The sequence below is a fragment of the Silurus aristotelis genome (assembly GCF_946808225.1).
Source record: "Silurus aristotelis genome assembly, chromosome: 25".
NCBI classification, from domain to species: Eukaryota; Metazoa; Chordata; class Actinopteri; order Siluriformes; family Siluridae; genus Silurus; species Silurus aristotelis.
The window spans coordinates 6,751,062-6,776,914 of NC_139598.1; the positions used below are offsets into that span (position 1 = coordinate 6,751,062).

At 35.7% G+C, this 25,853-nt stretch overlaps 1 protein-coding gene across 2 annotated transcripts in view; it reads left to right on the forward strand.

Annotated features, from left to right (window-relative positions):
- The window catches only part of sema5a (sema domain, seven thrombospondin repeats (type 1 and type 1-like), transmembrane domain (TM) and short cytoplasmic domain, (semaphorin) 5A), a 232,001-nt gene that overhangs the window by 204,428 nt on the left and 1,720 nt on the right, over positions 1 to 25,853 (forward strand). Inside the window, exons 19-22 of one of the 2 annotated variants that reach the window (XM_083530259.1) lie at positions 4,620 to 4,790; positions 11,801 to 11,956; positions 15,847 to 15,891; positions 18,855 to 19,066. In XM_083530259.1, the coding sequence (XP_083386385.1) occupies positions 4,620 to 4,790; positions 11,801 to 11,956; positions 15,847 to 15,891; positions 18,855 to 19,066 (584 nt within the window). The remainder of the gene's footprint in view (positions 1 to 4,619; positions 4,791 to 11,800; positions 11,957 to 15,846; positions 15,892 to 18,854; positions 19,067 to 25,853) is intronic. The other variant, XM_083530260.1, reaches the window with a different exon arrangement.

Genomic DNA, 25,853 nt, shown 5'->3' on the forward strand with positions numbered 1-25,853 from the left:
TGGCGTAATGATGGGAATTTGAGAGCGTTTATTCCAATCCTGCATTAATGAAGCATGCATAAACAGAGATTGAATTATTTACAGAGCAGTGTAGTGCAACACTATGAACTTGAATATCCATTATTTAATGCTTATGAAGTCTTGTTTTCTTAATAATGGATAAAAGTGTTTGTAAATCCCATCGGACATAAGGTGCATATACAGTATATTCCTGTGCATTGTGCCTATGCTTCTTCATGCCCTTATCAACACAGGCACCACATAAAGTGCTACTGAATCTGTTATAATTTCCAGAGGTGCTAATGTGAAATTCATGGGGAGCAGATGTAAAACAGATGCACTAATGCACAATAATGCATGCACACACGCGCATTCAAACGCTCTCCTAAACGTGGTGCTCTTTACTGAAGTGATTATAGGACCGTGTCTCATTTTATACTAACATCCCTGAGGTAAACGGTACGTGTTAGAGGGTGGTTGAGGAGTGATTAATGAGGAAGGCACTAAAGGGAAACAAAGGCACTCGGATTTGTTCATAAGTATTAAAAAGTACAAAAAGAAAGCCTGTGCTGTTAAGAAGCAGAAAGACTCTGATTTTTCTCTGGAAATAAAGAAAAGTCCCCACAGCACAGGGTGCGTAATCACATCTCAGGCTAATTACACTGGCTACTACTTCGTGTTGTAATACAGAAGGAGTCGGCCTAATTAAATGAGCGCTTGTCCCCATATTAAGCGGAAAGCATGTCATCTAAATGGAAATGCACTCTTTAAGCAGGTGGAAAATATGAAGCGAGGCAACAATTAGGGATTTTCCTTGTCTGTAATCATTATTAATGACAAGCAATTCGCTTAACAGACAACTCAACATCTATCATCATCTCTTACTGTGATGCGAAACAAAATGACGTCTTTATTCAATCTATGCCTTTGCCATGTGAACTGTACATGTTCCCCCAACTAGACATGATTTTAAAAAGTTTGGTTCATTTGAACACAATGAACACAATGTTCCCATTACCACATATTGAGGTAGTAAGTCAGATGTTCTGTACAAAGTGCAAGTAGCATTTCACATTGTGCAAACTGCTTTTTAAATCATGATACACGTGCTACCAAAAAATGTCAAATCGGTAATATATAAAGCAGACACACTTTCGTACTTTCTGTAGAACACTGAAATATATGAAAAACAGTTTCTTTTCCACATTATTAAAAGGAAATGCTGAATGATGTTTCAGGGCAAAAGTAAATCAGGTAATAATATACCTTTACTTTATATATACAGACTAAATACAGGCATACTATTCTTGAAAATAAGTGAATCAATGAAAATAAAATGAATATCCAAAAGAACAAATAAGATACTTTATGGTCCAGTAAGTCACTATGGAGAATCTGTATTGCGTATTGCTTACTTTTATGCACTGGGCATTTTTTCGGAGGTCGAAATTTACATCACTACTGTGCATTAAATACTAGTTTTAGCCTGCTTAGTTATGCCCGGGCAGACTATGCAATTGGACAAGTCATTTAACTAAATGAAAAGGGAAAAAATGGAAATTTTAAGTAGGTTTGGTAGACAAGGACGTCTGAATTCTAGCCTACAGCTTCGAAATGGCCATTTCATGGTTCAGATAGTTTACAATCCTGTCTCAAAGACACGGTTTAAGTTTAAGAAGAGTGTTTTTACCAGACTTTACCAAAACAACATGCTTTTTCATCTGTATTCCATCTGCATTTCCTACTTCATAGCCTACTGCCTAAAAGTTTCCTGTATTCGTTTTATTAATAGTTTATTGTATTAAGTCAAATCTTATTGTTCATTGTTAGTTCATTAAGGCAATGTGTCACTTAATTAGCCTGTACCAGTTGTTTCACTAGTTTGAAAAGTTTAACAAATGCATTCTATTAAAGGTTTAGTATTTAGGCATAGTATTTTTTAGACAAATTAAGCATTTATGAGTACCAATGACAATATGACACAGTCAAGGATCAATTCAATCAGTTGAGGGTGTCATTGAAATATTTTTTTTTTTGCTCTGTTTTGTTTCCTATGTTTAAACAGAGCCCCTAAAAAGCTCTTGGGCTACATGGCTTTTATCATGTTAAGTAGCTATTTAATTACTTTGGATAACTTGGGGAAGTGTTTACTTGTGGGCAGGTGGGGTGTGTGGGGGGTATTAAGATTCATTTCAGCTCAAACAAGTCTGGCCATTCAGAACTGCTACTTTATTCTGTGTAAACTCTAAAAGATTTTTTGTAAAATTCCCAGGAGGTCTTCAGTTTCTAAAATACTCAAATCACCATGTCGGCCACCAGCATCCATGCTAAAGTCAAATTAACTGATATCATAGTTTTCCCCTATTCCGATTTCCCCATTCGATTTGAACAGCAACTGAAGCACTTGATCTGTGTCGGCAAGTTTTTATGCCTTTCACTGCTTCCAAAACATTTTTTTTATTTATGAGCAATGTTGCTGGTGTTCCGATTTAAAATGGCAAGTGCATGTATATGTAGCATTTTATATAGTTTGGGTTTTTATTATTCTGAGATAAAAAGAAGCAAACTGAAAAGTTTGAGTAGTGAATTAATCACTGGAAAAGCAAACAATTCTGTACAGTGTATTGTGTAAAAGTATCGTGATCCGATTTTTTCTATATCCCCCACTCTTACTGTTGGGTTTTTAATGTGCTGGGATGAAACAGGATGATAATTCTGTGTTTGCACAGACTTAATTAGACCTCAGACAGTGTGGATGCTTGGGGAATCTTTGGCTTTCATCTCCCTGGGTTCTCCACTCTTTTAGAAGGAATAGAGAGGTGCTGCTGATTTATTCGCTCTTATTAATTAAAGTAGAGGTGAAGGGTTAGTTCGAATAGTTTGAGAACCAAATCAGCTTTGCTTGTTCAGGATTTGGTTGAATAATACAGTACACACACTGTAAAAGCCAATTAGCCAGGTTTACTCAAGCGGTTTAGGGAACATGATTGCTTTGACATGACTTGGATTGGTCCGAATCACGCGTGCTACCTTTCAAAGTAATTCAATTTTGCGGTGTCAAATCACAATTTCCTGTTTAAGCTTCACTTACAAAAATGTGTCTCTCGAAATATAATCACTGTATTTTAGCCATTTTGGACATGCCATGTTACCTTTCTCTCTCTCTCTCTTCTTGCTTCTTCACTGCTGGTCTCTTTTCACCTCCCTCTCTATCATCTTCAATGCTCTCACTAACTTGTGCTGCATACCCCAGGCTTTTTTTTCTCTTTCTCTTCATTTCTTCATCTACTTTTCTCTCACCTTTATCTATATTTCTATCGTCTCCTCTCAGTTTCAGTTTCAGCATTTTTTAGGTTCATATATGGAAATCTAAAGAGCATCAATGAGTGGGCATGTCTTGACGTCCATCGATAAGAATGTGCTATTACTTCGATTTAGAACAAATATAACATTGAAGATACACCCACCTTCCGTGTAGCTGAAGCTAGGTACATGTAGTTACCACACTCAAAGACACATGAATATAAATATACAAATGTATCCCTAAATGAGCAAGCCATAGGCAAAAACTTCCTGAGCTGTCCAGAACAAGCCTTAGTTAGAACCATACTTAAAAGTGAATAAATCTTTATAAACAATTATAAACAATTCCCTTTGATAGCTGTGTAGCCTAAAAGTGCAAATGTCTAACCAAGAAATTCATTATAGTTTAAAGATGAAGTCTATTTTGTTGAAGTTGTCAGCTGTTTACTGATGGAGACTTGAGCACAAAATCGTTTGTGGCAAATGCAGTCCTGAAGCTATCATAGAAAAACTGCTCGTAACAATTGCTGTTTAAAGCCATAATCATGGTTTCTTAGTGTGTCTTTAGGCGGTCCATATGGGGCAATCCTGAGAAGCAGCGAGTGGTTTTCAAGTGATGAGAACTCCAATCAGAAGTAGGGCATTAAAAAGAATCACTGCTATCTTAGGAGAAGTGTGTTTAGCTCGATGGAGAAAGAGAGAGAGAGAGACAGAGAGACAGAGAGTAGAAGAGGGAGGGAGAGGCACAGACTATTAGATTTGCCCATTGTCACCTAATTTTTTGCAGAGAGCAAGACTAGTTATGACAGCATAACGAAATGGGAGAATCAGAAGGCAAAACAGACATGAGAGTGCTCTGGAACATAATGCAGCCAGCCATTCACTGTCAACAAACCTGAGTGAGCACATAAAAACGAGGCACTCCACATAGTATCCACATAATCCAGGTCACCAAAACACTGCATGCCTGTAATCCCTCCAAATCTGCTCCTGTACCTATAAAGAGAGTGATGTATTCATATCTTTTGGTACTAGTAAGAACTCTTGTTGCCTCATCCTGGATCAACTGGAGCTTGTTAATGCATTTAATGGATTACGATAATTCAACGTAGAGGTAACAAAAGCATGAACTTGTTTTGCTGCATCGTGTAGTGACATTATATTTGTATTATCACTACATTTCCAAGATGAAAGAAGGTTATCTTAATATTTATTTTTTTATGGTCATGGCAGCCAAGGTTTATTAATGCTTGTGCATTTTTCTTAATTTCTTATGCTATCTCTCTTTATATATCTCTCTCTCTATCCATATTTAGTGGATGGAAGCTGGTCATGTTGGTCTTCTTGGTCCAGATGTTCGACCACATGTGGTGGGGGTCATTACATCCGCACTCGTTCGTGCAGTAACCCTCCCCCTGCTTACGGAGGAGACATCTGCCTTGGCTTACACACTGAGGAGGCTCTGTGTAACACACAGCCCTGTCCAGGTATATACACACACACACACACACACACACACACACACACACACACACACACACACACACACACACACACACACACACACACACTATTTCACCTACACACATTTACCCCTCATTTTAAATATGCACCATTGATTCTGCTATTTATAGACATAGTTACCGTGTATAAACCTAAACACTTTCATAACACCCACATGCACACTTACTAATAACTTAGATATGTACATGTGCACACACATACATACATTTTTTATGTGTGCACATGTACATATCTGAGTTATTAGTAAATGTGGATGTGGGTGTTATGTATGTGCTATGTGCACACACATAGAACATACATAGGTTCCTACTTTATCTATTTATAAATCGAAGAATCTATACAAATATGTGTTACTATTCAGAAGCATATTAACTAAAGACATATTTTTGTTCTTTAATTTATGTAATACATTTTTACATTTTAATACATTTAATACATGTAATACATTTTAATACAGCTTTTATCTAATTTTTTGCATTAATTGCAATAATCAGTGCTCTATATATATATATATATATATATACTGTGGTGAGACCTGCAAAGTTGTATGGTTTAGAGACAGTGGCATTGAGTAAAAGACAGGAGGTGGAGCTGGATGTAGCAGAGCTGAAGATGTTGAGGTTTTCGTTGGGAGTGACGACGATAGACAGGATTAGAAATGAGTTCATTATAGGGACAGTGCATGTAGGACGTTTTGGAGACAAGGTGAGGGAGGCGAGATTGAGATGTTTGGACATGTGCAGAGGAGAGACATGGGGTATATCGGTAGGAGAATGCTGAGGATGGAGCCACCAGGAAGAAGGAGAACGAGGAGGTTTATGGATGTAGTGAGGGAAGACAAGCAGGTACTTGGTTTGACAGAGGCAGATGTAGAGGACTTTTTCACTAAGGCAAAGATCCTAAGCATACCGTCTAAGTTGTGTAAAGATGCATCCAACCAAAAAAACTATAACCTGAATCCCACTGATTTAAACCAGGAGGAGTTTGGTCAGAAGGAATCAGCAAAACATCTGGTGCAGTATTGTGAGAGCTACCAAATTTTTTACAGTAATTATAAAGCAATAAGGCAATACATTCCAACAAAATGTATGTGTGTGTGTGTGTGTGTGTGTGTGTGTGTGTGTGTGTGTGTGTGTGTGTGTGTGTGTGTGTGTGTGTGTATGTGTGTGTGTGTGTGTGTGTGTGTGTGTGTGTGTTTGATGCATTGGGGTAGTCTGGCATCTGATCCAGGTGTTCCAGCCTTAATCTCATTTGATTCAGGATGGTAAATAGAGTATGAATCCCAGTGTCAGAAGGCAAACAGCATGATAATTGCGTTCCACTGGACTCAATCCAAATTTCCGATTTGTTAGGAAATGTAATCAGACATTGTGTAGAGTGCGCAATGATTCAATATACGTCCACATCAGAAGCTATCTTAGCACTGTCGGTTTAACTCTATCTGTTACGACGCCATCAACAGCATTGTGCGGTTGCTTGGTAACAATATCCCCTTGCTGGAGGCTGAACGCTGTGACTGACCGCCTTGTAATATGACTGCCTTGTAAGGTAATGAAGGTTGCAATAACTGAGCAGTGGCCCTTTTCCTTTGAAGTTTCAGTTCACAAAACTGTGCAAACCGAGCACTGGCAGCTTGTTAACATTTTTAAAACTGAGGTGATCTGAGGCATCATTGGCATTTAACTTCAGACAGTTCAGATCCGGGAGCGTGAGATATGGTTAGGGTTGTTACCTTCAATTTAAAATATAAAAGACCTTGCCTTCCAATGCCTTCCACAAAAAAAAGAAGAATAGTAATCCTCATCATCATAATAATAATGATAAAATCTATTGCTTTTAAACCACCTTCCTGTTTCTTTTTGTAATTGCATTAATACAATATTTGCACACCCAAACACTCATATCACAACAACATATCACAACCGTAAAGGCACTTCCACAGATGAACATGAACACAGTCAGGAATCACATGCTTGTAAATGCTCTTTGACACTTTCAGGGGGGAAAAAAAAAATCTATGTCTTAGAATGAAACCAAATGAAAAGAAGAAAGAGAAAAAATATCTAAATGGTGAGATACCTCCACCACATTAGGCTAAAATATAGTGGCTAAGATAAGTGAATATCTGCTATTCAAATGTCAGTGTGTCCATTAGCCAAGACCTGAGTGAAACTCCAGCATGACCTTTTTGTGGCTCCACCTGTCACACCATTCATTAAGATCACACAGTGAGTGATCGAAAGTGAATACTAATGACAAGTTTACAACATGAGAGCTGACATAAAGCTTTCATTATTCACAAGTACATTTTCTGTAAAGCTTAGATGCATACGGCTACGATTTATGGCTACAATTTAAATTTTTTGTGATTGCTTTGTAAACATTGTTATAAGCTGTAATAGGCTTCTAATGCTTGGTTAATTAATTATTTTAGCTTAACATGTAGCATGAAATGTATCCTATTGGCACCTTTTTTTAATTCTGTCTACTTGCGAGTGCAACATGAGGGAGAAAAGTAGTAGTTAATTGATAAAAATGGATTTAATAAAAATGCATGTAAAGTAAAAATGTAGCAAATAAAAGGACAATATATGAAAGATAAACAGCTATTTGAGTTGATAAATTCATATTTAAAGTTTTTTCTGTTAAAAGATTTGTTAAAATTTTGAATTTTTGTTCAACTTTTAGCAGTGTATTCTTTTTTTTTTTCAGTAAAATTGACAAGCAAGATTCAAGCACAACAGGGTGGATATAATGAATATTCCATCCATTATAAAAAGATTTTTTTATGCATTTTAAAAGCATGAGACTGAAAACTTGAACATTATAATGCTAATCGTTCATTAATTTTATACGGTGTAATTTATTTGCTTCCTTCTTTTTATTTAAGCATGCATTTGCATTTTTTCTTCATTTCATTCATCTTATTGTGCATGGAAATGTTACTTTTATCTTGCTTTAGTTACCTCCGACTTATTAGCCATTTAGCGTCGTAACAAGTTCTCAGTCAGATGAACCAAACAGAACTAAACAGAATTAACTGGCCGAAGGGACACAATAAAGATTTGATGTCCGTTAAATGTCGTTTATTAGCCTAAAGCATTTAACAATGGCCATTGTAACAAAGCAGCATTACAGAAAAAAAACATTTAAATATTCATTTAAAATTCAGAAATGTATCCCTATTGAGCAAGCCAGAGGTGATGCTGTCAAGGAAATAACTCCCTGAGACAAGATGAGGAAGAACTTTGAGTGGAACCGTCCTTATCTGGGTGACACCAAATATTCATTCATTATTCATTCATTATTCCGTTAATAGTTCATTGATGGAAACTTGAGTGCAAATCTGTTCATGGCAATTATAGTCCTAGGCCAATGTAGAAAATCTGTTCAAATTAATGATTTGCAGTTCAAAAGCTAATTTAAACTACTTATATATCATTAATGCTCAGACAGATACAATTGCAGGCAATTTGTACTGAAAGTTTTGCAAACATACCAAAATATAAACCAAATATTAAATCTAAGTCAGGTGATCAGTAAACAACATACATGGTATTGCAGAGACAAGAAAACATAAACAGAACAAAAGATCAAAACCAGAGAAGCAAATCTGAAAACAGAGAAACAAACCATGCATAGACTTAGTAACGCAAGCGGTGCTGATACTTCGCAATGTTTCTCTGGATACATTTCTTTTTAATTGTCAGCTAAAGAGGTGCAGGAGCAAGTGAGAACAGGTTTATCTCATTAATAGAAGGTGATTGTGAGCTTCTGACTGTGTGTTTTTGGAGTTGAAATCTACAGCACAGTTCTTTGTAGACTTGACAGTTGCCAGTTGATGAGAACTTCATTTATAAGTGAAAAAGAGAGAGAGAGAGAGAGAGAGAGAGAGAGAGAGAGAGAGAGAGAGAGAGAGAGAGAGAGAGAGAGAGAGAGAAACACAAATTATTACCGTATTTTCCGGACTATAAACCGCACCCATATATAAGCCGCTGAATTTTACAGTATATATATATATATATATATATATATATATATATATATATATATATATATATATATATATATATATATATATATATAATTACACAGGAGGAGCTTGTTATGATCTCAAGGGAGCATGGACCACAGTCACCAAGACAACAATTGGTAACACACCAAGGTCCGTCTGCTCAAGAATACACATGAACAGGATTCTGAAGTTTGCCAACGAACACCTGAAAGATTTAGAGTAGGCTTGGGAGAATGTGATGTGGTCATGTGAGACCAAAATTGAGCTTTTTGGCATCAACTCGACTCGACGTGTTTGGAAGCAGAGAAATGCTAAATATGACCCCAAGAACACCATCCCCACTGTCAAACATGGAGGAGAAAACATTTTGCTTTGGGGATGTTATATCTCTGCTAAGGGTAAAGGAAGACCACCACATGAACCACATGGGCCATGCACTGTAGAATCTTGGATGAGAACCTTCTGGCCTCAGCTAGAACACTTAAAATGGGTGGTGGATGGGTCTTCCAGCAGGACAGTGACAAAAACATGCAACCAAGGCAACAATCAGATGGTCTTGTAGCCCATGCCAGCCTTGTGCAGGTCTACACTCTTGTCCCTGATGTCCTTTGACAGCTCTTTGATCTTGCCTATGGTGGTGGAGAGGTCTTTTATACACATAATGAGTTGATATTAGGTGTTCTTTTTTAAAAGGACAGGACTGTGTGGGAGTCAGAATTCTTGCTGTTTTTTCATGGATTCTTTAATTTAAAAAAAATGCATTCTTTAAAGTTTTTTTAATGGACTTTTTTATTTTCTGTCTCTCTCCATTAAAATAAACCTAAAACTATAAAAATTCTAGACTGTTCACTTCTTTGTAAGGGGTAAATTTACAAAATCAGCAGTTTGTAAATTACAAAATTTACAAACCCCCACTATATGTCAAATATTTTACACTGTGCTGTAATGCAACATAAGAATCACTTTTGATTGGCTTTATGTTTCTTGGAAAAAAGCATGTGTTAGCCTTCACTGCCGTAGGTTGGTAGCTGACTGGTGTGTGGGTAAACTGCCAATTGACTAATAACTAAATTAGAGAAAAACTTGAATTTATGCTGATTCCATTCTTACCCAGTTACATTTATCATTTCGCAAAAACAGGACAGATCCCATCAGCAAGCACTAATGTTTCAAATATTTTTGGGTGTGTGTGGGAAAAAAAAATGTTGATTGTTAGCCTAATAAACTAAAATTCAATCAAATACTGAGGCACCTAATAAAAGAGGAGCTTGTTTACAGTCCCCTTAGAAGTACTTTTTTGGTTTTGCTGTTGATTAAAAATATAAATCTGAGTAGATGTTTGTTTTGTGGGGTTATTTCCTTCAGTCTACTTTTCTGAAGGTGAAATGCCTGCTTAATTGTGTTTTGGTCTGTTGAGTGGCAGTCTAAGATCTTCCACTGATGAAGTGCTTTGTTGTGTTGGCAGTATGTTGAGGTTCATTGTCTTGCTGCATGATGAAGTTCCTCCCAATTATATTGGAGGCATTTCTCTGGAACATGGCAGATAGAATATTTTGTCCAAACGTCTGAATTTATTCTGCACCCACCACTATTAGTTTTAACATCATTAAAGATAAATGCCATTGTTTCAGAAGCAGTCATACAAACCAAAGTTAGACAATAACTTCACCATTCTTTACCATGCTTAATACGGACCCTTTCTTTTTTTCACAATTTGTCTTTTGCATCACTTTGGTTGCAAAATGGTCTCAGGGTTCATCTCTACATTTCTTTGCAAATTCGAATTTGGCCTTTTTTACTGCTTATGACTGGTTTGTATTTTGTGGTATTTTGTGTCTTTTTGAGGTTGTTGGTCACTTGGGTCAGTCGGTGCCATGCTTAAAGTTGTTTAGCACATCTAGCTGTAGAGGCTGAAATGCTGATCCATCATCTCAGATGCACTTTTTTCAAATTTTATTGTCTTAATTGTAACCCTAATCCTTGCTGTTCCAGTACAGGGCTGTAGCTACACTATATGGACAAAGGTTTATAGACATCTTATCATAAGATTTGTAATGTGCTTTTTGAGCATCTCCTTCCACACTTAGGTGCATTTGATGTTATATTAACTTTCATTCTTCTGGGAAGATGTACATTTTTAACTTCTTGTGCTCATTCAGCCACAAGAGTGTAAGTAAAGTCAGGTGCTGATGTAAGGTGAATAGGCCTGATATGTAGTCAGCATTCCAGTTTAGATGTTTAGAAGATTAGAGTGTCACGGCTCTAAAGCAGGCTTGTTTAATTTCACACTACAGCATCCAAAGACATCCTAGATAGTGTGCCTATGCAAGCTTTTATATTGTGATTTTCTTATTTTATATATATATAATATAATATTATAATATATATATATATATATATATATATATATATATATATATATATATATATATATATATATATATATACTTATCACGAGCTGATAAGTTTAATTAGAGGTGTTTAATAAGGATGATTCCTAAATGATAAATGACTGATTTATTAACCAGTTGCAGCTGTTTATAAGAAAAGTTTAAAGGATTCAGTCAAGAAATGCTATTTTGTATGTATACAGGTAAATATGGACATACAGTATACTGAGCTTCAGAGTTTATGTTAAAACTGGTTAGCGTGGGAGTTATTGTAGGTGGAGGTGATTGTGGGATCAGTTTATAGGCTCAAGCTCTGGATGAAAAAGCATAGAATTTGAAGAATAGCAAAGAATAGACTTTTTCACTGACCTTCTATGAATTCGATGCGTTTTTACCCTTTTACATAAGGTTCTGGAGTTTGTACCCAAATAATATACTTGTCAAAAAACTGCTAATAAAATTATTTCTTTGTACAAAAGTTGTTAATAGTGGACTCTGGACTTTTTGACACAAGATTCCTGTATAAATTGTATAAGATAAAAATAACTATATTGCAATGTTTCCACAGAGAGCTGGTCTGACTGGTCTGAATGGTCCCACTGTGACTCATCCGGTTCTCAAATCCGTCTTCGTCACTGCGACGTTCTATTTCCTACCGGGAATCAGTGTTCTGGAAACAGTAGTGAAGTCCGTGCCTGCCTGTCCGACTCCAACTTTATCCCAGGTGGATAAAAACACACACACACACACACACACACACACACACACACACACACACACACACACACACACACACACACACACACACACACAGTTATAGCAACACCATGGGACCAGACTCAGCAAAGTCAGGACATATGCACAGAGTCAATTTAATTCAATTTGTACAGCATCTTTAAAAAAAAAAAACACAAGGTCACTTGGTAGAACAATATAAAGGACAAAGTCACAAAAGACAAATGATCAGTGGCTAAGACTCTAAACAAGGAAACTGCAAAAGCAAGGAATGGAAGAACAACGTGACTTGGAAACAAGAAAAATAAACACTAATGTTAAAGTTTAAGTAAACATTAACGTGGAAAACTAATAGTTTTGAGAGATATTTGAAGACATGACAATTACACTGATATGGAATTTAAAATGTAAGAATACTAAGTAACCTTTTTTAATGTTATATATCATGCAAAACTTAGTAGGGAACTCAAAACACTGGAATCCAGAAACAGAAATCTGTGGAACTAAGAAACTGGAAAACTAGATCAAAAATTGAATGATGAAGTATTACATAAAAGCAGCTATCAGTCTATAGAATTTGGCAATGGTAGACCACTTCCCAAATGTCTGTAAGCCTTAGTCCTTTTAGTGACTCCCAGAAAGTAACCACACCATCCATTAAATAGCACTTAATGCAAGACTGTGCCTCTTGACCTGTATTCAAGTATATTGCACAATTGTGTGCTTCATAGAATCTGATTGATTTTCACAGAGGAGAACCTTAATGATACTCCTATACATGCTCCTGTATATACTCCTATACATGAAACATCTGTACATGCAGCTATTTACTAAGCCATTAGATAACAGTCATTTCCACAAAGTGCATGAGACCCATCAGTGGGCACAGGGTTGGTTCAGCTACATTCAAGTGAGTCAACCTAAGAAAGGTTGGGGTCAGCTATTGATTGGCATGTTTGGTCACTAAGGAGGACACTGCATTTTGACCAACAATGCATGCAATTGGGAGACTTACATCTGTTTAATCGTCTTTAGGATATCAAAATCCAAAGCTCCTTTATTTCTTTATTCTTTACTTGCTCATATGGAAAGTTGCTCAAAGACTATGGGACCATTAGATTTACATGAAAGTCAGAGATGTTCCACACTTCGAAGATCAATTTTGACTCATTTATGTGAGCCTAGCAGCAAAGTATCTAGCAGTTGCATAAACTGATCTATCTATCTGTCAGACCAGACCTACTGTATTGACTATTGATTGAATTTGGGTCATAAGCAGCCCCATCGTACTGGCTTGAGGGTCAGTAGTTTGCAGTCAATTAGAAGCATCTCTTTTGAAAACTACCATAAAAATGTATGGAGCACAAATATCTGTCATCTATACATTTCTATAGATTCTTTTTCCATTTTATAGGTTTCTGAAAATCTCGCTCTACCAAGAATACAGTTTTTTGTTAGAGGAAATGAATGTTAATTTGCTTTAATGTTCCGGTTTTTCTATTCAAAGGACTGACAAATACACACTTTATAAACACCTGGGTGCTAAAGTTGGTCCGAATGCAAAAACTCTAAACTAGTGCATCAGTCTGCTTGTGTCGATGCAAAGGAATTGTCAGTGCTTCAGCACAATTGTAGAATGTAGAAATATGCATTGCTCAGATTTGTGGTTACAAACCAGAAACTGGTATGGATAGCATTTGGAATGGGTTTATTGGAATTGGAAAATATATTGAAAAGAAACTAGCCAAGTGCTCTGGTTTTGGTTGTCTTCTAGTAATGACAGCATTTCAGCAGTCAGTATAGCCAGTTTGTTTGGGTCACTAAAGGTGTGGCAATGGTCAATGGTAAAACTTCCATCTTTGTGTTCGGTATCTAAGCACAGTATCCTACATAACTCAGACATTCACTGTTCAGGTTTTCAAAAAACAACTCCACAGGAATAATGTGAATAGAATAGAAGGGCCTCTAGTTGCCTCTACTTAAGATAGACAGAAGGAGGCTATCATTTAGTGCCTTCTGGGTCTGAACACCAAAGACCTGTTCAGGTACCAGTGGCAGATGGCACATAGTGTTTGCACCATGCTGCAACAACCTCATTTGATCCAGTCAAACATGTATTTTAATTTGTGTTATCAGCCTTAGTGATTTACAGTCTGCCGACCTTTTTACTGGTGCTCAACAAGGAAAAAAATCAAATGGGAACGCTGAATGCTAAAAAATAGAAGTCGTAAAATAGAAAAGATACTTGACTTGAAATCAAACATAATGAGGAATCCCAACACAATCTCATTACAGAATAACAAAACCCTGAAAACTAAAACGACTGACAAGCAGTAACACTAACTATCAGGCAAAAAGAATGAGCTGGGGCAGGAGCGATGGAAAACACATACACATACTTCCTGTATTGACTCCAGAGCACACAGACTCCAAGTTGTCTTCATATCGACAGTCATTAATGCACGTCCCACCAAATAATCAATCTCAGTGGCGCTGGGCTAATTAGTGACTCGTACTATTCCTTGTGTAAGTGGCCTGATCGAACGCAGGCATTACAGTAATGTGTTTTGGGATCCATTTTGCAAATATAAACAAGTAGGGAGGCAGAGATACGTCATATAAGACTGTTTGTGAAGGTTCCCCAGGATTTGCCAACTGACAAATGTTGGAAAATTAAAGGTTTATGAAATTCATGAACTGTATTATGTAATATCATGTAAAATATTCACCATTGGTTCATTTAAAACAAATAGTTTTATGCTAATCTTTTTAAGGTGGAGCATGTTGGCTGGCAGGTATCACTGCTGCTACAGTACACAGTATCAGTGCTCGAATTAAGGATCCAGGACCCCCCATGACAAGTAAAAAATAGACTTAGGGAGGTCCCCAAGACTTGGTCCACTTGACTCAATTCAAGCACTGCACAGTAAGATACAAACAACTTGCTCAAATGAAAAGAACCTCCAGAAAACTCTTTGTCCAGTCTTAACAAATAGCTGTGGCATATAGGTATTGTATTACAAATGTAACCACGAGGAAACTAATTCTTTAAAAAATTTAAAAAAGGTCTTTTTAGCCCTAATTACATTTATGGGAATTTGGCAGACACCCTCATCCAGAGAGACTTATAATTATCTCGTTTATATATCTTAGCAGATGTGGTTAAAAGCCTTGATAGCTTGGTGTGGCTGGGATTTGAACGTCCAATGCCTTAGGCACTAAGATACCACCGCCACTTACTTTCTCAGATTGTTTAGCGAACAACTTGCAACAGAGCATGTCTGAAATGAGAAAAATTGGCAAAACTCTTGAATTGCCAGGTGCATCTGCCATGAGTATATTTTATATACTCATTTGAGGCTCTTATTAAAGAGCAGTGGATTAGAGGATTTGTTGTGAGAACCTTAGGGATTGGTGCTGTTGATTGGTTCACACTTGTGTTTGAATGACAATTCCACACCTTCCCTAACAAACTGAATTGAACAGGCATACACTGCAGGGCTTAAAGACTCATTGTACATGTATATAGACTATATTTACAGCATATAGGCTAAGCCTTTATGCAACAACAAGACAAACTGAGCCGGTCTAATACATATTAGAAATTAAGCATAGTTTTTTTTTTATGGTAATATGTGTGAGCATAGAAAAATGCAGATGAATCTTATCAATCTAAGTACTCTGTGACGAGATGAGTTTGGCCCACTTCCATTATAATGCATTACAGAAGCCTTTGGAAGCACTCCATTACAAAACTTCATTTCATTTAATTACACCTGGCACTCGTCATCACAAGAACACTGGGTGCCAGCTTTATTATTAGCTATTTGTCTCTCTTATCAGCCTAACACTTGTGTTTTGTTTTGTTTTTTCCCTCAGAGATCTCTGTAGCACACTCGAGTCACACGGAGAGACGCTGTGGAGGTAATGATTTATGCAGTGTGTTACACACTTGTATTATATACCAGATGGACAAGTCAAGATGATTTTATATTATCACAGCCCTCTACGTGTGAAATATCGAGACTAAGGGTGCAATACGCAAGACAACGCACGCCTACACAAAGTGCAAATAGTACTGTGTACAACAAGAATATACACAACTGTTAATAGATGAACATATTGACTATAGTAGAGATTGTGACATATATTCATATAGTTATTACTATAACTGATATAGAAAACAAACATGTTACAAGGGTGCTTTTTTTATTTGTTATTTTGGCACTTCAGTGCATAGAATCATTAAATGCATTGAATAGAATTACAGACCATTTTCAGGCTGTGCATTAATTTATTTTAAATAGCATTTTCAGGGCTTATGAATTTATCGACTTAGTAGCGCGTATATGGTAGTATGTGTTACTACTATGTACACCCACCATCCAGTTTATTGGGAATGCCTGTTCACCTGCACATTCACGGAGTTACTTGCAGCTAAAAATCAAAGGATTCAATTAATGATCACATCAACATAAGAATGCAGATGAAGCAAAATCATTGTAACATGTTTTTTAGTAGTAGGCAGGCTTGTTTGAGCTTTTGAATCTGCTGATCTGTATTAATACAGGATGGTGCTAAAAACTAAAAACATTCTGTGAGTGACAGTTCTATGTGTGGAGATGTCTTGTTGATATGAAAATACAGAAAATCTGTAGAACAGTATCTTAAATGTTCAAAACACTGAACCTTAAACTAGATAAGTTACAACAGCAGAGGACCCTGGTCGGTTACACTTCTGTCAGCCAAGGACAGGAAGCTGGGATTCCAGGTTTTCCTAATAAATTGGACCTGCTCAAACTAAAATAGAAACTGTATTACTATTGTATTCATTATTAATAACAATGAATATTACATTTGACATTCTAGGGGAAAAACAGACCTAAATAATATAAAAGTTTATTTCTTTTCATAACACTTTTGAAACCTGAGCTTAGTGTAGACTATTGCTTTTGGCAAAATAGTTATATTTTGAGAATGTTACCTAACATGCAATTTATATTCACTCTTTCTTTTATGAAAGCATGGCACAAACAAATCACCACAAAAATATCAGTTTGCAGAATTAAAAAAGACAAAAATGTAATGTAAAATAAAAGTCTTAAAATGAACAAAATAAGTTTCACACAAAAATACATATAAATAAACTAAAGTAATATTTATATCACCTCTGACTGGCTTATTAGCTGATTACCTCAAAAAATACTGTAAAATTTTGTTTGTGATAATTTATACTGTTAAAAGCTATATATTAATGCAAAAATATGAATTAAATTAAATTTCAACACAAGAAATATCCAGTGTGTAATTTTTTTTTTTTTCTTTTTGAATGCAGTCCAAAGGGGGTCCTGAGGTCTGCCTTACTTCCCTTCCTATCTTTTCTCAGTATCTGCAGCACACTGTTAAAAAAATATTTACCATCAGCACTGAAACAGATTTTAGATACTGATAAATAAAAAGTATACACTCCTTTATTTTGTTTTTAGTTATAATTGGCTAAATAACAATTTTGTGGTTCTCACCAACTCCTAAAAAAAATGACCTCAGGCGATTAGCAAGTTTTTGGTTGGAAGGGCTTACAAGGCCATCTCCAAACTATTTGAAACTCCATCCTATACACCATTCTATAGTGAGAAATTCAGTTTACAAATGGAGAGACAGATTATAAATGAGAATTCCCATCAGTGTGTGCACCAGCACATTTAGACACATTTATTCACAACATCCTTCCTTTACTCGGATATTTAAAGAATAAACTAAAAAAAATATTTTTAACCACTAAATATATTTTATATATTTTTTTTTACTGATGCGCCAAGTCTGTAATTAAGCACCCAAATCCAACATGGTGCACACTTCTGGCAATTAAAACCGTCCGTGTGGAAATATAGTAAATGTCTTATTGCTCTATGTTGAGTATAGATTTACTTTTAATAAAGATATACTTTCATGAAGGATAAGTTATGGCTCATGACAACTCATGTGATTAATCGCGATTAAATATTATATATATATATATATGGAGTTTTATTTTCATTCTCCCATGACTGTTAATTAAATACTGTTTTTTTTATTACTCAATGTATGTTATACTGATGTTTAAAATACCCAGTGTCCCAGCATTTATATGTATATAATATAAATATAATATAAGTAATCGTGAGGGGAAGCCACAACACACCAATCAGGCATAACATCATGGCATTATAACATTATGACGTGAAGTGAATAACACTGATTATCTTTTCATCATGGCACCTGTTAGTGAGTGAAATATTTTAGGCAGCAAGTGAACATTTTGTCCTTAAAATTGATGTGTTAGAAGTAGGAAAAATGGGCAAGCGTAAGGATTTGAGCAAGTTTGACACAAGCCAAATATCTATCAATACAAGCCAAATATCTATCAAAAGTGGTGCAAGGAAGGAATAGTGGTGAACTGGCAATAGGGTCATTTGCAGACGGGGCTCACTGATGCACGTGGGGAGTAAAGGCTGGCATGTGTGGTCCGATCCAACCAACAAGCTTCTGTAGCTCAAATTGTTGAAGAAGTTAATGCTGTTAAGGCCTGACGGGTCAGGACTGTTTTGGCAGCAAAAGGGGACCAACACAATATTAAGCAGGTGGTCATAATGTGATGCCTGATTGGTTGCCATTAAGCTATGCCGTGTATAATTCTCATGTTTGGGAATTCATCTGACAGCAGCATTATGCACATAGGACTTAAATTATTGGGATATGATGGGTGTCACTAAATAACTTCCTTTTCTTCCTTACTTTTGGAGTTAGAGAAACTGTTTCATGTTGCAAAATGTTTTTTGAATAGATTTTGGCACTGCGTAAAATTTTGGATACATTTAATTTACCATCTGTTCTGTTTCTTTGCACAGACTTCAACGTATTCCACATGATTGCTGTGGGCTTGAGCAGCTCCATTCTAGGCTGTTTGGTCACTCTGCTGGTTTACACCTACTGTCAAAGATATCAGCAGCAATCCCATGATGCAACAGTGATCCATCCCATTTCTGCTGCACCTCTTAACACCAGTATCACCAATCACATCAACAAACTGGACAAATATGATACAGTGGAAGCCATTAAGGTCAGTACGGCTCTCTGCTGTGCAGAGATAACATAATACATCATGGTCCAAAAAATCTGAGTCTACTACCCAGAATTGTTTTGAGTCGAATGAATATCCTGAATATCCAAGTCACACATACTTCATTTTCCAAATTGATTTAAGGCCTTATTTTACAATCGAAATTGCTTAATTTAAGCATTTGCCAAATTTACTTCAGAAATTAAGGTAAAAGAAAGTCACTGCTCACAAGAATCTATAACTGCTGTATTTTGTGCAGACAGGATCTGAATGTAGGTGCTCAGCATGTTCTTATATTAGTGTAAAAACAGAGTCATTGTCATAGTCATAAAACTATAAACTGGAATAATTCATTACAAAAGCAAAAAAATAATCAATAAAGAAAGAAAGAGTAACATGGAACAGGAAAATGGTTTAGAAGTTGATGATGCAACAATGTGACAAGCCTAAATAAGTAATTAGTACTAAACACAGAAAAGGTGCATATTTTAGAATAACAAGCTAATGACGAGAGAGATGGAGACGGGATTAAGAACTGAACAATGGCATTATACTAAGCAATGTTTTGGATGAAAGTTCTTTTACATTGTTATCGATAGTAAAATTGTGAACGTGTGTGTTAAATCAATATGAGGGTGACTGAATGCAATGTACAGTGTGGGATATGGTGTGTCTGTTGGCCATATTAGAAGGCTGGGGTTTCATCTGGGAAATGTAGTTGTGTTGTGACTTTAAACGATGTAAAAACAGCTAAATAAATGGTCTGTGCTACTTAAAACTAGCAATACATTTACAGAAATGGCTTGTGGATCAGATGGCTGGGGTTATGGTTATTATTGTCTGCTCTGTTCCTTAATACGATTCTCTATGGCAACTCAAATGCCTCCAATCAATAAGAACACACAATTTGGGACTTAATGGAGATAGAATCTTGTTTGTGGAATATTATTTGATTAAATATTATTTATTTATGATAACAGATTATATGACACTACTACTTGGTAGTGAAATCAGATTTTTGGACCCATTTGTAGATTTATAATGTTTGATCCAGTGTGTTCTTTTATGTGTCTCATTCTGTTTCTGTCTTAAAAAATCATCACTCATACATTGCTTTCTCATAAGTGATTATCTTACACTGTTTTCTCTATTCAATGCCCAATGATAATTATCAGAGGCTGCCCAAATTATTGTTGTATATTCTTATCAATTTGATATTGAAGTTTTGGGTTTTTTTCACAGCTTAAAGCAAACACATAGGAGAGGCTCTGTATTTTGCAAACTTGGCAATTACAATTTGATTAGGTTTGATTCATTCAAATTAAAACAGCTCCCTCCTATTGCAAACTCTGACTCTATTGTGAAATTGTTTACAGTTATTACATAACTATGGCTAATTACATTATACTGCAGTCTGCAACACCCAGGCAGTCACTGACAACATTAAGCAGTATTACAGTTAATTATAATGAGTTTGACAGATTATTAGAATAGAAAAATGGGGCAGAATATATTAAGTTGTCATATAATAAGTTCTCATTAAGGGAAATTCTATACAACTTTTTAAAAACTTTTATTTACTTTATTTATTTCTGATAATTAGTTAAACTTGGGTGGTACTTCAATAAAGCATTTATAAAAAAAAAATTATATTAATACCAATCAGGAATATATTTATGGCTACCAATCAGGCATAACATTATGACCACCCGCCTAATATTGTGTTGGTCCCTATTTGCTGGCAGAACAGTTGTGACCCGTCGAGCATTAAGAGCGTTAACTTCTTCAGCAATTGGAGCTATAGGAGCTCGTCTGTTGGATCGGACCACACATGTCAGCCTTCACTCCCCACGAGCAACAATTAGCCTAGCCGCCCATGACCCCATTCGCAGGTTCACCACTGTTCTTTCCTTGGCCAACTTTTGATAGATACTGACCACTGCAGACCAGGAACACCCCACAAGAACTGTAGTTCGTTTTTTTTATTATTAATTATGTAAATCCTTGAAGGAGAATAATAGGAATTGAAATTCATTAATCCATCCAAAAATAAACATTTATTTGCCATATTCACATTTATATAATTTAAGCAAAAGCACTCAAAAATGAATTGTTTTTTTAAATCTGCACTCTGGACACTTATTTATGCATCATAATATTGTTTCTAGAATTTTAGTTTTGTTGGTTGATATGATTGTTGAGCCAATCAGATCATGTCATGTGACTGCTCAACTGCTTAATCAAAAAGTCCAATGAAAAAATAGAGGCAGTCCTTCTTGCATCGTTTTTAAGTCAACTCTTTATGGAAAGAAAGAGGCTTTTGCGTGTAACATATAGAGTACATTACAGCACAGTAAAATTCCTTTTTTACATATCTCCTAGCTTAGATAGGAAGCTGGGGTCAGAGTGCAGGTCAGAGTGCAGGGTTATCCACGATACAACCCCTCTGGAGTAGAGAAGGTTAAGGGCCTTGCTCTGAGGCCCAACAGCAGCCCTAACCTTTCAGCTACCACTTTAATATACGCAAATTAAAATGTACAAGAACTTATGTATCAGATTCAGACTCAGCAATAGTCACAGTTTACAAAAACAAATGAAGCCAAATGCTAACATTGCATTCAGTTTGGGCATATTATTTTAAACTTATTACATTAAATAACATATTCTTTATGCTTATTACATAACATATTTCTTCTAACGTATTACATCTAGTTATAGCAAATTGCATAGAAGTAATGCTTTTGGTCAAACTTTTGCATAAACTGCATTATGTAATGTCTTGGTTTTGTCTGTAATTATAAAAATCTTCAAAATTGTAAAATTCGATTTGATTTGTGAAATTACATATAATATTTCTATTTCATATATCCCTGAATGCTTGTTTAATAAATTGCTTTGTGTGATTATGATATGTAATATAATATGTAATTATTTTAGGACCTTATACACCACTAAAAGGTGTAAACATTAGATCACACAAAACCATTTTAAAGAACCATAGAAAGTACTAAAAATCTCAGTTTCTTGATTCTAGGCTTTTAGACTTGAATTCATGAAATTGGTATTAATATCCCCGTTTGGAACATGTTTGGAATTGTTTAAAAACTTTACATTTTTTAACCCTATAACGCCAAATGTGTCAAATTGATCGACGAGTTTCTGAGGCCTCTGTACCACCTGTATTATCAATACTTTACTCAAAAACCTGTTGTATACAATCTAAGACTTGGCTTCTGCCCCCTATTGGATTTATCAACACTCTGCAGTCAATAGCAGGTTTTAGGCTGTCTTTAACAGTATGACCTATTAACTGATTTTTAAAAAGTTGTGATAAAAATAAAGTTTGTTGTTACTGATTTTTAAATATGAATATGTACTTTTTTGAAGCAACTAATAAGTCATTTATATATTTTTACAGAATGTTAAAGTAAAATCATGCTAAAAATATGTATCAAATATGATACAGCAGATATATTAGATATTTCATTTGAGCAATCTGCATTATTCCTGCCACAATGCCAAATACAAAGTTTTATTATTTATTAAACTAATTAAATGTAAAAACTAACAAATTAAACTCATTAAAAAAAAATTAGTCATCTTAAAATAATTTTTAACTGATTCCATACTGGTGGAAATTAAATGTTTATATGATTTCCAAAAATCCAACCTAATGTAGTAGCTTGCTAATATTTGTTTTTTGTCATTATCAATTTTTAGTGAAACACTTAAATGATTATAATAATTTATTTGTTATATTTACCAATTAAGAGAAGAAATACATAATACACAAACATTAGTTTTTTCGCATTTATTTTTAGATTAAAAAATAATAATTCAGCAGGCTAATAGATGGCAATTTAAGTGAATTTTTAGGGGTTCAGGGACGATGAGGATGGTGAGGAAGAGGAGTGGACATACCAAATACAATAATCAGTCTTTGTTTTTGTAATAAAATAAACCTGTGTTGTTGTCAGTAAATATGCTATTATTTTGTTTAAAACTCAGTAAACACCAATTTTCTGTCAATGATTTTATATATCAGGCTTCACGTTTATTTTCGTTTGATTTTATACTAAATAAAACAATAAATAAAATCACTTACGCGTATTTTGCCAAAAAACCTCTGAAAAGGGTCATGAGCATGAGTTAAATAAGCATCTAGCAAACTATACTTATCATATCTGCTGTATAGTCTTGCTCGAATATATGTCATGTATATGAGTATGCACATAGTATTAAGTTCTGCATCTGAGTGGATCCATGTGTAAGTATCCAAATCAAAGGTGTTTGTACAGAATTAGTACAGAGGATTTAGTCCTGATTTCGCTTTGCTCCCTTCCTCTTTACAGCCTGACGTTTCTGTACTCTTGCCTTTGGATGACCACGGCATGCGCCAGGCTTTATCCACTAACACTGGCGTGACCCGACGCTTGGAGATTTTCTACTAACTCTCGATCAGCATATGTCCTCTCCTGCGTCTGTTCTTCCCCTGTGATTCTCTCGTTCTCTGGCAGGTGTGCTCATGCATTTGTTTTTCGGGTTTTTCCATCTTTCATCTCATTCCACAGGGCTCAGAGCAATGGAGGCTCGTGAGATGGCAGTGTGTAATATTTTGTTTGCCTGTTCTAAGTCGCTGTTGTTGTTGTGAAATGGCCACAACTGTCATATGTTTTGCTTGTTGCTTCACTTCGATTTCTTTGTTACGCTGTTCACAAAGCAAAACAGGTGCCTGCTCCGGGTTTCTTTTTTCTTTTCTTTTTTCAGTTTGACTGACTGCATTGTTGAGCATTGTTTAGTTTTCTGTCTGTCTATTTAATTTAGACAGGCATTCTTGATCCAAAAATATATATATATATTCTGTATTCAGTTTATGTTTTTGTGTAAAGTATCAGAAATGATGAAAACTAACATTTTTACAAATGGTAGTCAGAATTATTTTTATTTTGGCACAACCATCCTTATTTCCATCTGATTCCACCTCAAAACACAGGCAGCAAAGTTAATCCTAGAAAATAAGGACACACAAAGTAAAAATAAGCACTACGAGACCAAGTGAATGAGAGGAAGAATCTTTTAACCAAAGAAACGAAAAAATCTAGATGGATTCAGAAAGCATGGGAACAAGATGGATGATGGAAAACAGTTAACAAAGTCTGCTAGAAAATCAAGGGTACCTGAGCAACAAAAAACCGTGGAATAGTAAAAAGAGACATATTAAAAGTCATTATGACTAGGAAGTAGGAAAACTACAAGTGTTATAAAAACAATAGAAATGGAATGACTAGGAAAATGAGAGAAGTAGGAGACACAGAGAACATCACAGACAGGAAGAACAACATAACTATGACAACTATGAACAAGGGTACAAAATATACTAGAGAAACATAATGAGGAAGACAGAGAGACAAACAAGAAAGCTAAAAAGACTGTCGAAACACAGTAGCTGGGAGAACAGAGAAACAACATAGCTAGGAGAATAAGAGAAGATAGAGAACTATGATGACTAAAGAAACAAGGGAACTGGGAGGACTGAGGAAACAACAGACATTTTACGGGCAAAAGTATGTTGCCAAAAAGTCGAGAATGACTTTGTCTTTCCCTTCATTTGAATTAAAGGGCACAAATCTGGTTCATCTTGACACTGACCTTGTGCACAACGTGAGATCCATAAAAACATGGTTTGCCATGGTAAATGTGGTAGGTGTTCTACACTGTGTCTTTGAGCCATGATCTCAACCCCACTGAATGCCTTTGGGATGAGTTGGAATGCCGACTGTGCACCAGGCCTTCTCACTCTTCCTGACCTCACTAATGCTCTGGCTGAATGAGCACAAATCCCTACAGGAACATTCTAAAATCTGTTAATATGCCTTCCCTGAAGATTAGAGGCTGCTAATAATAGCAATTGTGTGATAGTTAAACTCAGTGTTGATGTTGAATGTTTTGGAATGAGCATTAGTGCTCATGAGTGTGATGGTCAGCGGTTTACATCCTTTTGCCCATATGGTGTAACTATTAGAACTAGGGGAGACAGGGGAACCAGGATGACTGAGAATTAAAGAACCAACAAAGTCCTAGAAATCAAGAAAAAAGCAGCATGGTTACCAGAATGACTAGATAAACAAGGCTACTGAAGGGAATGTGGATCTAAATAGTTTATTGAAGTAGCAAACAAGGAAAATAGAGGATCTGGGGAACTGCTTTGGAGTACATTATACAATACCTGACAGATTTACTCTTCAAACATGGGCTTGTACACATTAATCATTGAGACATAAGATTAATGAACAGGTGGAAATACTAATTATGTAATGGGTAGAGTGGGAATAGGAAAAAAAGTTAACTAGTCTAGCAGATGGTAGATCCCAATCACCAGGTATACTGTATTTCCCTAGACCTTAAGTTCTGTGGTTCATCATTTTCTTAGACCCATATTTTCACACATGGCCTCCATACTGTCACAGAATCTTATTAGATAAGTCTTCATGTTCAATGAGTCTCAAAATGACTAACTCTCTAGCAAGAACACGAACAAGACAAAGGGAACTGCCCTCCAAATGGGTTCCAAATTATCGTGGCAAAAATGTGCTTCACCTATAGGGTTCGAAAATGTAGTGAATATATTTAGAAGTGTACACAATAAGAGTAGTGTTATAGTGTATAATGCATATCTTGTTATCAGCACTACTCACTTATAGACCTACTTACCCTTTCACCAGTGTATTTGATTTGTTTTTTTAAATTATTTATCATTTATGGCAACATAAGACATTTATTTGTTGGT